This window comes from Gigantopelta aegis, chromosome 14, assembly GCF_016097555.1.
Source record: "Gigantopelta aegis isolate Gae_Host chromosome 14, Gae_host_genome, whole genome shotgun sequence".
Taxonomy (NCBI): Eukaryota; Metazoa; Mollusca; class Gastropoda; order Neomphalida; family Peltospiridae; genus Gigantopelta; species Gigantopelta aegis.
In genome coordinates, this window is record NC_054712.1 from 40,164,991 (window position 1) to 40,188,681 (window position 23,691).

At 34.9% G+C, this 23,691-nt stretch overlaps 2 protein-coding genes across 2 annotated transcripts; one reads left to right on the top strand and one right to left on the bottom strand.

Moving 5' to 3' along the window:
* The first annotated feature begins 2,158 nt into the window (after positions 1–2,158).
* On the top strand, positions 2,159–5,064 carry LOC121388350. The gene is made up of 2 exons (XM_041519647.1): positions 2,159–2,274; positions 2,983–5,064. The coding sequence occupies exon 2, from the start codon at positions 3,005–3,007 to the stop codon at positions 3,578–3,580; it is 576 nt and encodes a 191-aa protein (XP_041375581.1). The 5' UTR covers positions 2,159–2,274; positions 2,983–3,004; the 3' UTR covers positions 3,581–5,064.
* A 4,350-nt stretch (positions 5,065–9,414) lies between these two features.
* Positions 9,415–19,413, bottom strand: LOC121388964 (cysteine and histidine-rich protein 1-like). Its single transcript, XM_041520517.1, has 4 exons — positions 19,203–19,413; positions 17,666–17,904; positions 15,957–16,168; positions 9,415–15,244 (listed from the first exon to the last, which is right to left on the bottom strand). Exons 1-4 carry the CDS (start codon positions 19,401–19,403, stop codon positions 14,856–14,858), a joined length of 1,041 nt encoding a protein of 346 aa, XP_041376451.1. The 5' UTR covers positions 19,404–19,413; the 3' UTR covers positions 9,415–14,855.
* Between the last annotated feature and the right edge of the window lie 4,278 nt (positions 19,414–23,691).

The window sequence follows — 23,691 nt, forward strand, 5'->3', positions numbered from 1 at the left end:
CTTGGAAGGTGTAGTCCTGTGCTGAACAAGAGAGTATTAGAGGTTCAGGCGTCATAGTTGGTATATAGAAAGAAAGAAATGTTTTATTTAACGACGCACTCAACACATTTTATTTACGGTTATATGGCGTCAGACATATGGTTAAGGACCACACAGATTTTGAGAGGAAACCCGCTGTCGCCATTACATGGGCTACTCTTCCGATTGGCAGCAAGGGATCTTTTATTTGCGCTTCCCACAGGCAGGATAGCACAAACCATGGCCTTTGTTGAACCAGTTATGGATCACTGGTCGGTGCAAGTGGTTTACACCTACCCATTGAGCCTTGCGGAGCACTCACTCAGGGTTTGGAGGCGGTATCTGGATTAAAAATCCCATGCCTCGACTGGGATCCGAACCCAGTACCTACCAGCCTGTAGACCGATGGCCTGCCACGACGCCACCGAGGCCGGTAGTTGGTATATAGTGGCGCGAATGGACCCGGCTCCGAAGGAAAACAGATAGTACCAATATAAAATAAGGTAAACGTCTAGAAAAGAATAGCTGTGGTCAACCCCTTTCCTATTTCTTCTTAGAGTGGGGAGGTCAATCTTCCAGTGCTGCTAGGACATGCTGGTACAGGGAGAGAATAAACGAAACAACCGTGGCGTTCTGCCGAATGACCGTCATACAAAAAACACATGCCGACTATGGTCAGCATAAAAAATAACGTGGAGGCAAGGAATCTTGCTTAAAACAACAACAACAACCCCCCCACCCCCCACCCCCAACCCCCCCAAAAACAACAACAACAAAAAACCCACCCCAAAACCAAACAAAAAAACCCAAACCCCACCCTGATGTGCAAGCTGTCGAAACAAAAATAAGTTTCAATTGCCGCATACATCCCAGTAAAATACTCCATTAATTAGTTAACAAAAACAAGAATGAAAATGGAGGATTCCCAAGTTGAGCAAACGAAAGCAAGTGCAATGTGCACAGGCGAAACAAACGTAAACGTCTAGCCACTCTAGCCTAGGAATGGCCTGGGTTTGGTTGTTTATTATTTTATTTTATTTCGTGCTAGGTTCAAGCACACTGTCCTAGCCACACGCTTCAGCTATCTGGGTTGTCTGCCTAGGACAGTGGGTTAGTTGTTAGTGGTTAATGAGAGAGAAGAGGGTGTAGTGGTCTTACACCTACCCAATGAGTCGTTAAAACTCACTCTGGGTGGGAGCCGGTACCGGGCTGCGAACCCTGTACCTACTAGCCTTATGTCAAATGGCTTAACCACGACACCACCGAGGTCGGTTTGGTAGTTTATCCTTGTTTTTATGCTTATATACAATTAACATACCTGTCAACTCTCACGCATTTGGCGTGATCCTCACGCATTTGTAATAAACATCACGCTCTCACACAACGTAACTATAATCTCACACTTTTTCTAAAAATAAAAATATTTTATAATCGTGGTTTATATTTTAGAGCTGAATGGAATTATATGCTCATTATGCAGGTCTCTGAATTCGTTACCTATTAATGATAATACAGCATATTGAACCTATCCTCGGTTCAGTACCAACAATCACTCGCGGGTGCTACCGATAACCGACTTGTATGCTTTAACATTAACCGTATTAATTAGTAAAACTTGCACTCGCTCGATTTTTTTTTTTTTATTTTTTTTTTTTGATTTACATTTTGGACTTAAACAAACAACAACAAAAAACTTCGCCCTGAACCCTACCAAGAGCCTGCAGTCCCTGGACCCTGATTTCTAATTTTCTCACGCCTAAAAATTGTCACAGGTTGACAGATCTGAATTAAGGTTCAAGTATGCTGTCCTGGGTACACACTTCAGCTATCAGTGGTTAGTTGTTTGTGGTTAGTGAGAGCTAAGTCGGTGAAGTGGCTTTACATCTACACATTTAGATGTTAAGCTCGTTCTGGGTGGGAGACGATACTGGGATGCGAACCCATTACTTACCAGTCTTAAGTCCGGTGGATTAACCACTACAACACCGATGCTGGTATGGCTTGGGTGTGTTGATACGATACTTTTATCAGTGTTATTGGTAAACGTTAACATTATTGGCAATAGGAATTGACTTGGTACACTGGAACCTATATCTATATATGAAACCGGTTTCGTACTTGACTAAACCAGTTTCCTGTAATTTGTTTCGATGTACACACAAACTGACAAAGCTACGTACTGGGAACCAGTTCCAAGTTCGACAACTACAGCGACAGTGACACAGTGAAATCGAAAAAAACCCCACCCGGTTATAGGTCAGTGGTTTTATTTTACGCTGGGGAACTTTTGCCGACTATTTGTCAGTTCACCCCATTCCCCAATAATATTATGTCCGGTGTAAAGATGATTTTGGTGGAAGTTTTAACTTTTTTGTTTTTGTTTGCACTGATCTGCTGAAGGGGCGGGATGTAGCCCAGTGGTAAGCGGCTTGCTCATGCACAGTAATTCTGGGATCGATCCCCGTTTTTTGGGCTATTTCTCGTTCCAGCCAGTGCACCATGACTGGTACATGTCAAAGGCCGTGGTATGTACTACCCTGCCTGTGGGATGATGCATATAAAAGAACCCTTGTTGCCAATCTCAATATCTATGTGGTCATAAACCATATGTCTGACACCATATAATCGTAAATAAAATATGTTGAGGGCGTCGTTAAATAAAAGGATTTCCTTCCTCACAATATCTGTGTAGTCCTTAACCATATCATGTCTGATGCCATATAACCGTAAATACAATATGTTGAGTGCATTGTTAAATAAAACTTTTTTTTTTTTTCAATGATATGCTGAAAGGGACCAACAGATCAGCTAGATTCTTAAAGTATGTAGCCTATTCTTCAAATGATTAAATTGTTACTGGGGCAAATGAAATATGTTATGCATGTAAATGTAATTATTTTCAATATAAATTACAATATATTTTTGTGTGATAAATACCAGTGATCAATTATGATATATTTTTAGATAAAGATCTGAAGGATTAACGATGGGCAGACAACTCACTACTGCCATATCTGATGGTGTCCTAGCATTAACCTGCTATCGACTGGTCTTGTACCTGATGATACCAAGTATCTACGCAGGCCTGGGATTTGCAATACAAGCTGTAGCTGCCACAGTCGGTGTTTTGAGATTTGCATCTGATCGTCCCAGCAACACTGTCGTGAGGTGGCACGACTACTCGTCATGGTTTGCGGCAGTTGCAGGTATGCCGCTGATCGCCGTGGCGTTCTGTAAATACGTCTTGCCATACATGATGAACTTCAACTTCATGGCCTCCATGGGACTGATCCTGATGAATGGCGCCATGGATACCAACATGCAGAAACTGAGCAAGCAAGCCGTCAGTGGTTTCGCCATGTTGACCATTCTTCTGTCCTGCTTCTATTCTGCCAATGTTTACGGGTTTGTAGCGGCGGCGTTGTATGTCGTTGCTGCCCCGATTACCGGACTTGATGGCAATATCCACATTGGTAGATACAACATTCCAAGATTGGATGCTTTTCATTATGTCTTAGTTGCTGCTAATTTGTTGTTTTTCAAGGCCTTGTACAGGTTCTAAAACTGTTCTCATGGTAACAAAAGTTAAAGTTTCTTTTGTTTAATGACACCACTAGAATACATTCAATATATTTTTTATGCCTGTTTTTGTCAAATTATGGTATGGTGTTGACCATCCGTCAACTTTTTATTTGCGGAGCATATCTTTCTTATCAATTCATATAGGATCATCAAACCTTGCATGCAAGTACATCCTTAGGATGGCGATGTTTCATGTACCATAACTAGGTCACCATGCCCTACTTTTTACGCATTACTGCACATTAAAGGAAATCCTTGCCAGGTCATATTTTCGTTATCAATGTGTTGCATACAATGTACCATAACTAAATCATGTACCTCACCAGTACTCTTTGTTCCATTAGCAGGAAGCAATCTTTTATATACAATTTCCCACAGACTGATTGCTTGCATTGCTAGTGTGGCAAGAATCAAGTGTAAAAGGAGTTGGTATATGCCAAAGAGGGTCCTAGGAGTTGCTTGGTGATTACCACTACACTGATCTCATAGTGGTGTTTTCAGTTGGGGGTAATTACTTACTTTAATAAAACAACAACTATGGATGGCCAGTTGATTTTATTGTTGAGTCAGGTACTGTAGGCTGAGCAATAATGAATGTTGTCTTAGTCTTTTTGTTTTTATTAGAACTAAGGTATGAGAACAGTGAACTTTTGTTTAAGCCAGATTCAAGGGGACTTACAGAATAGACCATGGGAAATGTTTTTTTTTCAAAATTTTCTTTAGCTATACATGTAGTACTAATAGTAGTTAATTGATTGAACTAGGATTAGCAGTAGTTAATGTTTAGAATTGTGTGTTGCAATCTCTGAAACGTGCATAATGAATTGTATACTGATCAAAATATTTCCAGGATCGGTTTGTACAGAATGTCCTTTTAGGCAGATTTCACCCAAGCTATTGTCACTGGACAGGACTGAGATTGTGCTGGTTTTTCAAAAAGGGCAGATTTGGTTCAGTCGATAGAGTGCTCGCCTGGGGTGCTTTGGTCACAGGATTATACCCCTTCATGGACCCATTCTTTGACAGTCCCAACCTGTTCCCCATCACTGGTATATCAAAGGCTGTGGTATGTGATGTCCTGTATGTGGGGAAAGTGCATTTAAAAGATCCCTTGGTGCTAATGGAAAAATGTTGATGGTGTCCTCTAAGTCTTATGTCAGAAAAGTTTTAATGTATGACACCCAATAGCCAATGATGAATAAATCAATGTGCTCTAGTAGTGTCGTTAAACAAGACAGGTTTTCACAGAAATCTGGATTTCACTGATGTCAGTTTGGGTAGCATTCACAGTACATTTTGTATATGAGATTCAGTTTTGCATAATTTACTCACTGTTGAACCAAAATAAATATGATTTTATTTATGAAAAAGTTAAAGTCTGTTTTGTGTAATGACACCACTAGAGCACATCGATTTATTAATCATCCACTATTGGGTGTCAAATATTTGATAATTTTTATATATTGTCTTAGAGAGAAAACCGACTAATTTTTTTCATTAGTAGCAAGGGATCTTTTATATTAACCATCCCACAGGTAGGATTGCACATATCACAGCCTTTGATATACCAGTTGTGGTTGGGACGAGAAATAACCTAATGGGTCCACTGACTGGATCAATTCTAGACCGACTGTGCATGAAGCAAGTGCTTTAACCACTGAACTAAATTCCACCCTTGGTTTATGGAAAACTGTAAATTAATATTAAGTAACGACTAACTGAAATAATTAATTTGTGATCCATAACACACATTCCTTAATGTTTGAGAAGTGCATGCAATTCCAAAATATTTTTAAAATAGAAATTTGGTTTGGCTTTGTACTTTATGTAATACTTATAGTTATATATACACATTATTCCTGATGTGCAATGTAAATATATACTTGTAAATATATTCCAGATGTTAAAGCATTTATTATGGCATCAAAAAATTGCTTCAATATAAAAGTTATTTCTATGTATACAGATTTTTTTGTACGTATTCCAAGTAGATATTGATATTAAGTGATATTAATAAGCTTAAAATACAGTGGTATGAATTTAATCCAAAATATATTGTCAAAAACCCCCCAGTCTGATAAAAATTAGCTCTACTGGTCTTTCAGTAGATCTAACAGCATTGTGTGGTCTCCCATGTCCAGGTGACATTTCATCTATAAATAACAATTTAAATATCAACCAATTACACTTTGGCAAATCACCTTTTATAGCGTTATTCAGGAGCATACAAATTCTAAAAATATTGCGCGAGAATATTTATGCAATAGGTGAACTTGTTGGTCTATTTCAACATTAAAAAAAACGGGGAAAAGTGCAATAATAAACTCTGGATTGTATACTAGTATAAACAGATTTTATGGCTATACCATCACAGAGGTTTTTTTTTAGTCTTTGAAACAAATTTTATATAAAATTTTATATTGAAATTAGTTTCCGGCATACTTCGTAATTCACCCAAATCATTTCGTATGCACTCAGCATAATCCCGAATGTTTTGAAATTCTTTTCAAATCACTGGCATGATTTTGCAAGTAAGGTTTTAATTGGTCGAATGAAAGGTCAACTGGACATGAGCTTCAACGGGGTGCTGTTAGATCCACAGGTAATAGTAATTAACCAGTGGAGCTAATTTTAATTAGATTGAAAAAAAAAACCCAGTTTGCTCAAATACAAAATATCTTTTGGAAAGATATTCCATCTTCTCTAGTGGCCACCTATATAATCTGACCTGTATGAAGCATCCACCTGTGTTAATAGGCACCATTTTTATTCTCCTAAATCTAATATATATACAAATTACAATGTACTGTAAACTGACCTGTATTAAACAGCCACCTGTCTTCAATGGCCGATTTTTATACTCCCTTTTATGGCTGCTTAATACAATTTGACTATATATGGTTTAATTATATGCCATTCTTGCATATATCAATATATGTGTATATCTGATGTTTAATATGAATATATTTCCTTTGTATGGTTATATCTTATACATGTTGTACTTGTAGTTTGTATGTACGATGTATAATGTTATTTCATTAGAAATGTGAAGTCGTATTTTAATTTTTCTTAAACTGACCTGTATTAAGCATCCACCTGTTTTAAAAGGACACTTTTGGTATTCACTATGGTGGCTGCTTAACACAGGTTTGATTATATGTGGTTTAATTATATGCCATTTTTGGATATATATCAATATATGTACATGTATACATCTGATGTTTAATATGAATATATATTTCCTTTTTATGGTTATGCTTATGTTTAAATATTGACATAATAAAAGTTATACCTTAAACATCTTATTGTACTTGTAAATTGTATGTTACGGTGTATATAAAAAAAGAATGTTTGTTTTGTTTAACGACACCACTAGATCACATTGATTTATTAATCATCGGATTAGATGTCAAACATACGGTCATTTTGACACAGTCATAGAGAGGAAGCCTGTTACATTTTTTCATTAGTAGCAAGGGATCTTTTATCCCACAGACAGGATAACACATACCACAGCCTTTGATATACCAGTCGTGGTGCACTGGCTGTGACGAGAAATAGCCCAATGGGCCCCCCGACGGGGATTGATCCCAGACCGACCATGCATCATGTGGGTGCTTTACCACTGGGCTACGCCCTGCCCCACGTTGTATATTATTTCATTACAATACAGATGTTTAGTCCTATTTTAATGCTGGATTAATGGACATACTGTAACAAGCTGGAATTTGATTCCATCTTGATTAAGGGACCCCTGAAAACACTACCTTTAAACATTAAACAAAGTTTGTTTTGTTTAAAGACATCACTAGAGCACATTGATTTATGAATCATCAGCTATTGGATGTCAAACATTTGGTAATTTTGACATATATATATAGTCTTAGAGAGAAAACCCACAATGTTTTTCGTTAGTAGCAAGGGATCTTTCATATGTATCATCCCTCAAACAGGATAGCACATATCACAGCCTTTGATATTTGTCATGGTCCACTGGCTGGAATGAGAAATAGCCTAAAGGGTCCACTGATGGGGATCGATTCAAGACTGACCACACATCAAGCGAGTGCTTTACCACTGGGCTACATCCCGCCCCTGTACAGACAATAACATTAACTAGACCTCATTGATAAAATCAACTAGATCTACATGTAGGTGGATGACTAGATGGTTTTTACTCTGTTTTACTGGTTTCCTATATTGCTGGTCCAACATTTTTGATTTGGGTACTCGAGGGCCAAACTCGACCTGGACCGGAGTACCCGACATTTACACTAGATGATAATGAGACTAAGGAATAAAGTAAAATAGCATTATGCATCTTAATCCCAGCGCTAAACATGGATGCCAAATCATGCCATTGTATTGCATTTAGAAACTGGCCATTGCCGGAGTGCTCATGGAGACCCAAATTGCTGGTTATAGCCAGAATTTAAATTATAAGTTTATCAGCTATTGGATGTCAGAAGTTTGGTAATTATGATAGGCAGTCTTCGGAGGAAACCTGCTACATTTGTCCACTGGCAGCAAGGGCTATTTTTAAATTTATATGCACATCAGAGGCCTAATTCACAAAGCTTTTGTAGGCTCTGCTAGACAACAAAGCATCCTCTTTACAAGTCTTTTAGCATTGCACTGCGAGGACTTCATATACTGCAACCTTTGATATTTCAGTTGTGGGACACAGGTTGGAATGAGAAGGATTTCAATTTGCACTAAAACTTGTCTCAAATGAAGTGGTATAATACTGTATACCTGACGAGTCCGTAAACATACATTCCTTTTCTTCAACATATGGCAACCCCAAGGCAAAAAACTTCCCCCCATTTTTTTAAATTCCATTTACTGTAATGGTCCATAACCATATATCCGACGCTATATAACCATAATTAAAATGTGTTGAGAGCATTGTTAAGTAACACATTTTCTTCATTTACTGTAAATTATAAAATATTAGGCTAGCAATGTTAAATTTTTAGCAGAATCCAAATAAGTGGCATTCTTCTTCTTATGCCTATATGCTCGCTGGGAACATAGGCCATCGACTAAGGAATGCCACCTGTTGTCTGTCTGTGGTCACCTGGTCTCCTGGCAGCAGAGAGCACGCATGTGAAAGGTGGAATTTCAGACACCGATGAATTAAACGTCTTGTTGATTGTGGAGTGACTGGACATGCCAAAATATTTGGTAGCCCGGCAGACTACTCGGGTTAGACAACTGGTAGTCCAAGTGAGAAATTGGTAGTGGAAACAACCTGATCTACCGCCACGGTTGAGCCCTACTGGTGTGACCTAATAGTGACACAAAACTTTGCTGATGTCGGCATTATCAGTTGTAGCATCCGGTGAAATAATACTTTTGATATATTTTGACGTTACGCAGCTGATGATCTATTTTGATGTTATGAAGAAAATTGCAGTAATGTGCATGCTAAGTAACAATTGTTATTTGCTATCCTTTTGGTTTAATCAATAGCAATGTTATCATTGTTGTGTGTTCAATTAATCACTGACAAAACAATCTCGTAAGTTTGTTGGAGCGGTCTATTGTTCATCTCTTTAAATTTAGCCTCCTGAAATATTAGTCTTGTATGTCCTCAAAACATTTTATGCTCGCTAACATTTCCTGATTTATAGCATTAGCAGTTTTTTTAAAATTGTATATGCTCTTTCTTATAAACAGAATGTCCCACACTGGAAAAAAACGTGCCCAAGCACAAAAACTCCAATGCCTAATATTAACTTTAACTCAATGAAGTTACTGCCTGTTATTTCCCATAGATGCATGTTTAATAATAATAATAAAAGTCATGTAAGCATTTAATTATTTATTACCGAGAGCAGTAAATAAATAGCCCAGCTGATCCTGACTAATGAAAAGACAAAACTGTGAGTTAACGAAGATCCTTTACTGTTGCACATTTTATAGTTCTTGTTGCAGATTTCACAGTTCCTTTGCAGATTTTACAGTTCCTGTTGCAGATTTTACAGTTCTTGTTAGAGATTTTACAGTTCTTGTTAGAGATTTTACAAATCCTGTAACACATTTTACAAATCCTGAACATTACAGATTTTACAGTTCGTGTTACAGATTTTACAAATCCTGCAAAATATTTTACAAACCCTGAACATAGCAGATTTTACAAATCCTAAAAATTACACACTTTACAATTATCTTAGAACTAATTATCACATGATCCCTCTGTAAAAAAATAAAGGTCATAAAAATGTAAACCCAAAATCAAAGAAGAAGGGTTTTATTTCAGACTGAGAAAAGTTAGTGTTGAAGATCGGTAATAAAGGGATTATATTATATTATATTACTACGTGCATGTATGAAGTTATAAAACATAAATTACTATGTACAAATACTAATACAGTACAGCTGAAGACTGCATTCCTGAGTGAGTGTTGGGAGACATTTTCACTGAAGTGTAATGACTGACAGGGCACCAGTCAAGCTTCAATAATCCAGACAGTGCACTTTTTTTCAAATTGACCTTAACATCACTGGACTCGACATTTTGGCTTCTAATACTGAAAATATATCTTTTATTGTTAAAAACCCCCCAGAAATAACCGTAATTCCAATTCCTCTGATGTCATGTGTATATATTTTTAATGTATGCTTTAAATCTATAGTATCTACTTGTTAAACGGTAACTGGTAAAATTTAAGATCATACAGGTGCAGACATACTATTGAATATCGGAACGGTTTGAAATCCATTGCGTTATTTAAAAATTCAATAAAAATAACTCAACTGAATATTTAAAAGACATCCTAGCTTGAACAAAACATCTGATTTACATAATAACTTCTTACGCCACATTTGTTGATGCTTTCATTTTTAATCTGTAAAAATTACTTTGAAAAGAATACTATTTTGACATAATTAGTAATTTGTAAATAATAAAAAAATGTACAGTAATTTTTTTTACAGTAGTCAAAACCTTGTTTCAAAAATTGTTTTATTGGTTTATAAATATGTGCCACTGGTAGTTTATGAAGCCTGAAGGTAGCCTATTTCTAGAGAAAACAAGTAATGCCGAAAGAAATACTCTAACCTATAAATGGATATACCACAAATTGCACATTTCTAGTTATTAGAAATCCTGCCAAGAATAAAGAAAACCCCCCAAAAAACCCAACCCTATAAAAATTGGTGATTGATCTTTCTATTTAACATGTATATCGTATTCCATATAATGCTGTATAACTGCAAAATGTGATAACAAAATGTACATCACATTGTATTCAGTGCTGTAAAACTGAATTATGTTAACCAAAAATGTGAAACACATCATAAACAATGCTGTTTAATTCTGCAAAATGTGATGGCATAAACTTTAAAAAAAAATTATTACACACTTTTTTTTTATAAAGTACATAATAACTGCTTTCTGTTCTTTAACAACAGACTTGTACATCCCATTGCAAGCAATGTGTATGTGTGCTACTATTTGCAGACAAATACCTACTTATTTAAACCCCTCCCCACCAAAAAACCCCAACCCTACCCAACAACACTGGCCTAGTGCTGGATTTAGTTTTGTACACCTCTTGGCAAAGAACATCTCTGTGTACTTATTACAAAACATAATACCATTAAAGCATTATTACCTTTTACTAACATATTATTAACAATGAAAATCATATTAACTATTTTAATTTTAAGCCACTGTTGTGTTTTTGTTTGTTGGTTTTTTTTTTTTTTTTATTATTATTTTTTGGGGGGGGGGGGGGGGGGTTGGGTGTCTGTGTTAAAACAACCATCAACCTACCAGTTATAGGTTTAACAATAATTTGGCTTATTAACAGCTGTAATGTTGAATCTTAACACAGACAATCATTAGGCAAATTAAAAAAAAAAAAAAGCATTAGTCTTCAAAATTGACACATCAGAGGTTCAAATGATTTTAGTAAGATGTGCTTCACCCTAAAGCCCCAAACTTGACTGACGATGGGTAAAGTAGATCACACTGCTCTACTAAGCACATACCTTTTGAAAAGATATTAGACTTTAACTAGCTCCACCTGAAAGCTAACTCATATTTAAGTAACAGGTAATAAGTTATTAAAATGAAGGTCACTCTGACATACTTTTTGCAAGCTGATGCTTGAACTACAGGTAATTAAAATCTGCCATAGTGGCAAATATTGTCCAGAAGAAAGAGTACTATTATATGGGTTGAATTTACATGTTCTGTAATCATATAAAAATATAGCAAGGCCTGCAATTTTTTTTATAAATAAGTAAATAAATAAATAAATATACAACTGAATAAAAATGCCAGTAATTCTTGTATTATTTGTACATGTTTACAGTGAATGGTAGTAACTTAACTAAACGGAGTGCTGTAATTACAGATTATATCAGAGTAAGAGATGGTAAGAGATGAACAATGAACAGTCAAGACAGCATATCTTATTTATGTACACCCTTACATTGTAAGAACTACTTTCGGTTTTTACACCAAAAGAAACTACCTGACCAAAAATTAAAATGGTCAGAATATTTACACCTGAAAATTGTAATGCTTTTAACTACTTGAACAATTAAAGGTAACAGTGTACCTAACAGTTGGGGAAAAACTAATTTTAATACATTATGAAAACTAAATATAATGAATGACTATCTTTGAATTTCTGTGTAGTGTCGAATTTTCTTGAAAACTGGGATATAAGACTAGATTACATTAAAAATGGTCTTAATATAAAATCAAACAGTGACTGTTTCAATAAATATTAAGACAAAAAAAAAAAAAAAAAAAATCCTTAACAATAACATAAAAAATATGCTTGATAAAATATCCAAAAAATATGCTTGATAAAAACTTGTGGTTCAAAACATGACACCTACAATAACCGGTTATCTTCCTATTCATTAAATTACACATCAGTATATTCAACAATGTACAACAAGATACAGCAATGAATGTTACAAATTCAAAAGAAAGAAAAGATAAGAAGATTCTTCTAATTTAAAAAATCTACTAAAGAAAACCAATACATTACTATGTATTCTCCATCAAAATAATATCTTTCATCTACAGACTTTCTTTACACAAATGACATTACTCTGCATAAAACCGCATGCACACAGCAGTGGTGAGTTATACCAACTAGTTACATCGAGGCGTCCATTATCCAAATGTTCATAAATATCCGAAAAGAAAATATATTAGTAATTCAGATAACAGCATATTTCAATGAGAATTGTGGTTAAGTTGTATTCTGAACAACTACAGGCTACAGGTTTCGATATAAGTCATATTGGATGCTATATGTTATTATCATTATTTTTTAAACCCAGAACTATTAAAATAACCTACAGACTTTAACATTTCATATTCCATCATATTTAAATTTCCGTTATATTAAAAACATTTCACAGCTAATCCAGTCCAACCCACTTAACTGTAAAATCTAAAATTCTAGACAACTAGCCGGTTTACCACCTACTGCCATACCATGCCCAACAAGTGAATAAAATATTAAACATTAGACAAAAATGTTCAAAAACTAACTACAGAAGAACAGTTTGTAAACTATTATTACAAAAAGACGACATTAAAGATCACAGCTTAACCTTGAGCTCTTATATACAAATATGTAATGAAAATTCAACTACATCAATATCAGTATTTATCTTTATCTAGCATCGAATACAAGATCATTCTTTCATGTAGGTTTGACTTGAAAATAAATGTAACAAATTTTGAAAGAGATACAATATTTTTTTTATTAAACTATTAGTTATTTCTACGAGGGTTTGTGAATAATTTTATTACCAATATGTTCAATAAAAATAGATTGCATTATATACATTAACACTTATTTTACTTTTAAGAAACACTTGTCAAAAACAATGACATCTGGCTACAGGACAGTGGTTCATGTAAAGGTCAAAACGTTTGAACAGACTGAGCCAACAAAATTTAACCTTTTAAATCTGCTTGAAATGCATCTCTATAGACATCAGTTTTACAATTTTATGTACATCAACACATAATTAAAGATAGAAGCTGGTACATACAGTGGATAAAAATGCAGATTATAAAGGCTTTTTATTTTAACTATTCAATATACTATGGTATTCCAAGAAAACCGCATACACAAATGGCAAAAATGTCTTCTATTCCAGCACCATAACTTGAATATTGTACATCCTTCAACAAAATATCCTCTTACTCACCCACAGGATGAGAAACATATGTATATCTGTAATATGTAATAATCCTTACATGTACAGCTCATATGTAGAGTATACACTAAAACTCCATTCCACAACATTGTTACAACACCCAGACTAATGTAATATCACTTTTATGTTGTGTAAACATACCCTGACCTATTACATATCATAATTAGTATTAGCTATAATGTATTCAACATGATTAATGTGTGAGATAGAAAAAAAAAAAAAAAATAGGAATTGCAAAAATAACAGTTTTGGTATTAAAATTATCAATGTTAAAAAGACAGGATCAGTATTTAAAATACTGAAAATGAACAGCTAAACTGAGACTAATAATAAAAGTCTGATTAAAATGAAAATTCTTCAAAATTAAAACATAATTAATAGGAATTTTACTCTCGATTAAAAAACACAAAATCTGTGTAGACTTCACAGCTACCTTTAAAATAATATTTAAAATAAAAGACTAGTGCAGACGTGAGACAATCCACTCTCTAAAAACTTTTATACTTTGTTTATTCATATGCATGCCGAGGAAGAATCCTTCAAGTTAGGCATGTATGTTATTCTTTTTTACCTTTTTTTTTGTTGTTGTCATTTTTAATTAATATAGCTACGGGTTTAATTTTTTTTGTGCTATATATACAAAAATGTTTAAATACAAAAATAAATCTACAAGTTACAATTTAGAGTTTTTTTGGGGCGTTTTTTTCCCCTCTATATTATGAAGAGAAAGTACAGTTATTTCTCAAATGTTATTTTTATTATATTTTTTTAAGAAATATGTTTTACATTTTTTTTATCATCATTTCGTTTTTCAACTAATTTTAGAGGATACAGTAGAAACTATAATAATAAAAAAAACCCCCAAAAACAAAAAACTAAGACCTAAATAAATGCATTATGCTGACAAAAATAATTTAAACTGTGAAGCTAATCATAAAAAATATACAACATTGATGCAATGTGAATACTGAATTTAAAAAATTAAAAAACCCCAATGAAAAACAAAAAGGTGCGTGTGAATGCCATTACAGAATTGACCAATTCAGTATTTATACAACTTGGAATAATATAATGCGGAAATTTATGGTCTTGGTAGCCAGTAGCTTATTACACTCGAGTGAATCCACAATGGGAAGATCTTTAAGCTCCGACTCTGTGCTGTCGGTAGTGAACTCGTGCTCAAATATGGCTGGCTTTACTTTCATCTCTCCATATGGACCCTTCAAGGCGAGAAAATGCAAGCGGATTGGCGCACTGATTCGGCTCTTGAGGACCAGCTGGTACGACAGACTGCGACTGATGGTGTGCGCTGGGTTCTTCATGTCGCTGTTGACGCGAGCTTTGATCACCCACTGGTAGTTGAACGCCGAGAATCGACTGGTCTCATAAAACAGCTTGGTGATGAAATCGTCCGTCCGGTAGGGCTTTAGCTGGAGATCTGAAATGCAGGGGCGAAACACAGATGTGAAACGTAATACTGAAATTAAGCCAATTTCAGTGAAACTTTTCTTTTTTAGTCTTCAAATCCTTCCATGCTATAGATGTGCAGTATTTTAAAAGTTGATACCAAGGTTTTGAATGGCTATAATAAAGTTAAGGACTGTTTGTTTACAAATATTTTGCAACATTTTGGATGTAATGTATAAAAAAACATCATTATAACTAAAGAACTATGTCAAATAAGAAAGTAGTGTATCATTTGACTATCAATTTAAGAAGACAAGTGTATACCAAATATGAAAGTAATATAGGCAAAACAACTTACTGCAATTTAGAGGACTTAATATTAGTTAAAATCTGCCATTTACAATATTTATGATTTGCTGACATCACAGTCATTTTCTGAAACAAACTGGCCAACACAAAAACGTCCTTTTAGCATGAACACTACATTAAAAAAATATCTGACCAATAAAAATTACCATTAAATATGATCTTTTCAAACAACAGCAATGAATACACGAGCCAATAAAAATTACTATTAAACATGATATTTTCAAGACAGCAGTGAACACACGGGCCAATAAAAATTACCATTAAACATGATCTTTTCAAAAGACAGCAGTGAACACACGGGCCAATAAAAATTACCATTAAACATGATCTTTTCAAAAGACAGCAGTAAATACACAGGCCAATAAAAAAATTACCGTTAAATGTGATCTTTTCAAACGACAGCAGTGAATACACAGTGCTGTAGATCTGTTGTTCTTCGAGTTTCTTCTCATCCAACTCACGCAGTGTCTCAATAATATCCAGTCCGGCCTTCTGCGGGTGGATGCAGTTCGATTCGTGTGCGGCCACCTCGTGGAAGGGGCCACGCCACGGGCAGCCAATCCGTGAGTACTTGCACGTGGTTGGCCTGCAGGAAAACGGAGATAATAAGCACGCCATCTCCAACTTTGTTAAAGCATTCTGTGATGTCTGTCTGTTGTGGGAGGAGGAGGTGTGGTGTCTGTCAGAAGAAATGCCTGCAAATTTTGTGTATGTGTGTGTGTGTGTTGTCGACATGTCCGCGATACTCACAGTTCACAATAGACAGCTCGCGCCAGTTAACCTGTGACCTCTCGGCATATTCTGTAAAGCATTGTCTGTAAAGCTATGTTTTGAAATGTTGAAATGCAGAAATTTATAAAAGAAAACTTACAAAAGCAACTTCAAAAAAGAAAAAATATTAACCTCAAAAATAAAAACATTTATAGTCATGGATTAGTTTACTAAAATAAATGGAGAACAATTTTAGCGTCAAACCAAAATAAACTATTGCCTTTGAAATGTATGAATGAAAATTACTTTAATTTTATTGCAAATATATATTTTTTAAATTCAATTGAAATGTACACAATCAAAGGCAGTGGTAATAGCACTTTCTTAAAAATTCTATAATCTATTGATCCAAAACAGTAGTTTGCCAAGGATAATAGAATTGTACATTGATGTAGTCTTAATTAAAATACTGTTAAGGGCAAACTATCTGAGCCCTTAAGCCAAATGATTACACCATTCGTGAATGAGAAATTTTAATAAAACATTTTCTAACTAAAACTAGGTGCAAAGTTTTAGGTGTGCAAAGAGCTCTGGTTGGCATTAATGTTTCAACTACTTAATGGAAAGACAGACTAAATTCATGCTGACATTGCCTTTTAACACATAGCACTGTACAGCAAGGGTCGTAGTCTGTCTCTGTCCTTATAAAAACAACTACCGGTATTCTCCATTAGAGAATTTCTTATCTACACCCAAAACAGAAAATTATCCAAATATATTTTAATTCAAATTTACGGAACTCTTCAAAAAAATTTAATGGAAACATTTTAAACAAGTTATAAAAAATTGGTTTGATTTTTCGTTTTTTTTCTTCAAGAAGCTCCGTAAAAAAGATTTAAAAAAAAAAAATTAAAACTTTTTAACAATTACACCGTATAGGCACACATGTAATACTGTACGGAAAAAAAAACAAAAAAACATTTAAATAATGTTTTGACCACAACATACACATATGACCTCTGCATGCCTTTTAAGCATGAGAAATACAGAAAATACTTGCCGCCTATTCATTCAACAGTTGCCACCATATCAACTGTTATAGAACTCCCATACTAGGCGCCGATTCTTCTCCCTAAGACAGCATCACGCTATACTCCATTCCTATGTAGAAACGATAGAAAGAAAGGAACGTGTTTCTCATTAAACATGTCAAGAATACCTAGCGCAAGTCACAAGGAACTGTATGTGTTTGCCCCAAAACACATGCAGTTACTTGCCGTTAAAAAATGATAACCTGTGGACGGAAAAAGAGTTGATTAGTTTTGTCTAGCTTAATTAGTCAGGCTATCCCAGCTTGGGATTCGCCTCTTACCTCTCCTGACACAGTTCTCTCTCGTGCCCGCTGACCATGTTGCGTGGAAGCTTCTGGCCGCAGAATTGACAGTCCGTGGGCAGCTCCGACGCAGCTTTCTCGACAGCGAGGTTGCGGGTGCACAGGCTCTTGGAGATCTCACAGCGACAGTTTGGACATGTTGCCATTTCATCTTTCAGTCTAGCATCGGCTAGAAGATGATTGAAGCAACCGGCACACATTAAATGTCCATTTGTACACTGCAAGTATAACAAAATACATTTTGTCAATATCAGAGTAAACATTGTTGCTTTTAAATATGATTCTACTCTCAGAATGAATGTTTAACGACACTCCAGCACAAACATATATTGGCTATTGGGTGTCACACAAAGGTAAATCTACTCTCAGGTGCATGTGCTGGCATTTTACCAGGGTTATGTGTGTGTGTGTGTGTGTGTGTGTGTGTGTGTGTGTGTGTGTTTGAGTCATACTCTCCCTGAAGATGTACTAAAACAAAACAAATTCTAGAGCAGGGAAGTTTCAACCCCTGAAAACCCCCTTGCACACACATGCACCTCTAATTAAAATGCTATAATTTCTTTCTTTTTTTTTTTCTTCTTTTTTTTCAATGTATCTGTCAGCTTTGAAGAATAATAATAATAAAAAAACTTTTAAAATTTAAAAAAAGAAGAAAAAGAAAAGAAAAGAAATGCAAACGCTGCCTGTATTGTACTATTTTATTTTTATATGCAAGTCCTTGTGAAGCTGTGGCGTTGTGGTTGAGTTATCTCCAGTCACGTCCAGCCCTCCCCTTATTGACATCAATATCAATAAAGGGACAGCTGGAGGTGACTCGAGCTATCATGCTATGGTCGAGTTAACTTCAAAACAGTCATTTTTTTTATTTATTAGCTTCACCTTTAAAAAGAGTGTCTAACAATTTTAAGTCATTAAATGAGAACCAACTTTATTTGCTTTGAAATTCATAATTACAACTCAAGCATTTGAGAAAACAAGTTTCAGCATGTCATTCTTCGGTAGTGCAAAATGATTATCATTTATTGCCTTGCAATATAAAACTAATCAAAATAGGTCGCAGCGGCTGACACGTCCTAATCACGTGATCTGAGCTAACCGAGCAGGATTTCCCAAAAGTGTACCACCTGCACAATATTTATAAAGTACACTGCACGACCCAGTTGCAAATAAAAATAATATTGCATCATGCGTTGTGCGTTAACAAATGCATGTAATTTACAATGAATTCTAGGCAATATATTATATAGACATTGCAATAAGCATATATACTTGGTCAGCTGATGACATCTGGGCCCTGGCTTGGTCAGCTGCCAAGGTTTGAAGTTTCGTTGATCTGACATTTACATTGGTGACCCTATTAAACATTTTACTTCTGCTATTTAAATTAACGCTTGATAAACACAAAAATAAAGACGGCCCATTGTGTTTGAATTCTTCTACAAACGACTTTTTTCACTATTTAAATTTTTTTATAAAGATGTTTTAGAACATTGATCAGAAATTTTACCCAACCCACCTGATAACAAGTCCGTGGCAAGTCGAGACAAACTGCACAACACAATATGCCACTTAGGCGGTCTTCTAGTTCTGGTCCAAATCTACAGAAGGAATCTGAAGTCTTAATTTTCTTTTTTGGAGGCTCAAATGCCATCAAATTTTCCTTTTCTTCATTTTTGTCGCACATACTTGGTCTGTTTTCATCCGCACTCTCTGCCATCTTGTTTGTTTGTAAATGTTGAGTGACGTCAGAACGAGGAATAGATATAATATTCCCATAACGTCATTTTTGACCAATCAATAAATATCTAGGCGGGCCGTGACTTTAATACCAGCCAATCAAAAAATAAGACCCAAAGGTCAAAGGGTGATTATGCATTAGTAATATCTTGAAAGTGGAACTCTGTCCGTAACCAAGCAACAACAAGCCCCAGCCGCTGCTGTCAGCTGTATATTACATCACTGCTGGCCAATCGAAACGGAACTAGGTTGCAGGGTGTATGCGTGGTATGTGACAAACAACAGCTGCAAGGCAATGTTACTGTCCATACTTGCAGTTATCAGTTGTGAAACTGTGGATGTTATCGGTTTCATACTTTTAATTACCTCAGCAACCGTATCCATGGAGAGGAGAGGAGAGGAGAGGAGAGGAGAGGAGAGGAGAGGAGAGGAGAGGAGAGAGAGAGAGAGAGAGAGAGAGAGAGAGAGAGAGACAGACAGACAGACAGACAGACAGACAGACAGACAGACAGACAGATAGAGAGATACACAGACAAGTGTAAACCTACACATTTTAAAAAATTAACTGCACCCCTGGACGCAAAAACATTTTTTATTTAATTTACAGGTAGAATTTTGATGTTTGTTACAAACAGTAAAAAGTCACGTTTTGGGGTTTTTTTTTGTACAAGAAAACAATGTTATGGAAGTGGAGACCAACTTTGGATATTTGTTTAATGACACTACTAGGGCACACTGGATGGGATGGGAAAAACCCAAACATTAACACTCGACACTTTATTTAGTTACATGGTTACAGAAAAATGTTTTATTAAACGACACTCAACACATTTTATTTACGGTTATATGGCGTCAGACATATAGTTAAGGACCACACAGATTTTCAGAGAAAACCCGCTGTCGCCACTACATGGGCTACTCTTCCGATTAGCAGCAAGGGATCTTTTATTTGCGCTTCCCACAGGCAGGATAGCACAAACCATGGCCTTTGTTGAACCAGTTATGAATCACTGGTCGGTGCAAGTGGTTTACACCTACCCATTGAGCCTTGCGGAGCACTCACTCAGGGTTTGGAGTCTGTATCTGGATTAAAAATCCCATGCCTCGACTGGGATCCGAACCTAGTACCTACCAGCCTGTAGACCGATGGCCTACCATGCCGCCACCGAGGCCGGTAGACATGGTTACAAAGCAAACCAGTTGTCACTCATGGGATACTAGTTTCAATTAGCAGCAAAAGATCTCTGTATCCCAATATTAACCAACACACTAAATAAGACAGTTATGTGGAGCACTGGCTGGGATGAGAAAAAGCCAAATAGTCCTACCAATAGAGATCTATTCTTTGGACTACATACCCCCTTTTTAAAAATGGGATTGACCAAATCGTACTCTTCCTTCAAGAGGATTCACAATACAAAATAGAATAATCTCAAAACAAAAAAGTAGAATCTATTTTCTGACACATTACTAATCACAAGCATTGGGAAGATTCAAGATTAGCAAGTCAAGCATTTTTAAAATGAATAAAAAGTGCAAATTATAATTCCTTTAATATGAGACTGTGCATCAAGCTAACGCTGGGCTATGTCCCATCCCTGCACTAGACAAGACCAAGGAAACAGTCTTGACATTACTGTCAATGTGCGATAAACCACTCAATATTTTCTAAACTGATTTAGAACAGAAGTGATACACATACAGAATTTAAAATAAAAGTAAGATTTCCAACCCTCATTAAAAAATCTACCACCATTATGAACAAAGAACAAAACAAGAGATAAATATACATAATTATTTTATTTAAAAGTATATATACAATTATTTGTTTCCACATTGTACTCATGTACAATAAACAAAATCAACTGCCACAGTTTTACATCCAGTGAGAAGTTAAAGACTAGCCTTGAGCAAGTGTTATTACTTTACTTTAAAATATCTTTATGTACTTTAAACAAAATGTGTCAACTTCACAAAACCATCAATCTCGACATGGGATAACCGATATTAATAATGTAGTGACATTCATTATGATCATCAGATATTTAACAGAAGGTACATTTCTTTATTTTAGGTTACTGTTCTTACAGAGGTCAATGTTTTATTTACGCATTTAAAGGACCAATGCCAGGCTATAATCTGGACAAATTTTAAGGTCCCTTTTTGGTGAATCGAAAAAAAAGGAGTAACATTTGAAACAGAAAAAAGGGAGATTCTTAGTAATTAAACCAATAGCAATAAATTGGTCACATTAGTGTTGCAGTTTTATGTATCTTCATCATATACTTGTAGCTGTCAAAAGTTCTAAAGTATTAAAAACTTTTCAATTTTTATTTATTTTAAAAATACATTAAATCAGTATACTGCTAAGTACATTAGTTTCTCAATGTCTTGTTTCATTTGTATTTCTAATAAAAAGTACAGGTGATGACATCAATAAGTTTATTAAAGATGGAGTGTTTTTGCAAACTTGTTGCAAACATTATGCTAACATGCCATATGATTTCAACATACAAACTATATAGCTGTTCACTGAACAACATCCACATCAAACTAAATTTGTTATTCCAGTATTAAGTTCATAAACTTTAAATCTTTTCAATATGCTTGTACGATTTCCACAGAAGAAAACAATCTTTATTTCTTGTCATATATACACACCCATCCTGTAACAGAATTACAAAATTTAATCAATTAATAAAATTAACTATGTTTTTGTCGCTCTTACTTTACCTTAATTTTAGCACACTATAGCATCTTTAACAATATTCGGAAGGACATTTGTAATGACTACATTAGTTTAGCACCAAAAATTTTTTAAATCTTACTCAGTTGAAAATTGTAATGGTTTGCTTAACCATTACAATTTTCAACGGAGTAATTTTTTTTTCTTTCTAAATGCCATTATTGCAAACACACAAATACAACCATATCCCATAACCAAATATGGACATACCACGAAACAACTTTCAGTCTGTGCAACAGATGTAACTTAATTCCACACAAACACGTGTACTTTATACAACCTAAGACATCACTGAGAAATCGGCAAAACATACATGATTCACACAGCAATCGTTGAGCAATGACTTGTATTTTGTATGAATTTTTTTTTTTTAAATGTCTAAAGAGCAACAGTAGATTCTTTTAGGGAAGTTAATATCTAAACCACTGCACAGCTTTCCATTTATGCTATAAAATTGTATATACTTTAAGCATACCAAATTTCTAGTCAAGTACTAAGAATGATAGCCGTTTTACAGAAATAACAATGTTAACAAAATCAAGCCACACAACCACAAAAATGTCTGAAAGTCTTTCATTCTATATCCCTTAAAATTAATCAAATTGGCTTTGAATTATTACCTCAATACAAAAAAAAATAAAAAAAATAAAGTAAATTTGTTCCAATCAAGTGCAAATTACTTAAACAATGACATTAATTTCTTATTTTCGCCATTATTCATTTTGAGACCAATAACCAGGTAACCACAACCAAAATTATAAATCTGGTCCGAGACAGAAATTATCACCATACTTTTTTCTCTCCTAATCAATAATAACTGCATTAAGGATTTAATGGGTCAGAGAACATTAAAATGTTGCAATGGAAAAGATAATTTTTCAAATGATCCAAAAAAAAAAAGAAGAAAAAAAAAAAAAAAGTTATGTTTTTGATTATTTGCATACGAATATAGTTTGCCACAAGGTTTGACAGTAACATACATATACCGGTTTTAACTTGGTTGACATCTTTTTAAATTAAAAAATGTTTTTGTCATATAATCTTATTTAAAGCCACACGCCCTAGTTCCATCCAACGAAAATAAATTATAATTTGGTTAATCTACAAACCTGTAACACTTAGATCACGTTTTTATCAAATGGAGTGAAAAAGCAGGTTTTATATCGATAAATACCATGGAAATCCCCATGTCCCAGTTGCTTGAAATAATTTTGAAAGTTAGTATTCTGATGTCACCGGTAGATGTCGCTCGAAGCACAAAAATGCCTACGTCACGACAAATTTCACTGTGTGCAGAGACTTGGGGTGCGTTCCTTTATCCTCTCCTGGACATGTTCCAACTGTTCTGTCCTGGTTGTATCCCCTCTCCAGATATTGAGAGACTTAGCAAAATTATTGGTTTTAAGGGTTTTTAACGTTTTGTATTGATATACTTACTTGTCTGAACTTTATTGTTACTGAAAATGTTCACGAACTGTGAAGAAAAATCTCACAAATGAACAAGCAAACAACAAATCGGATG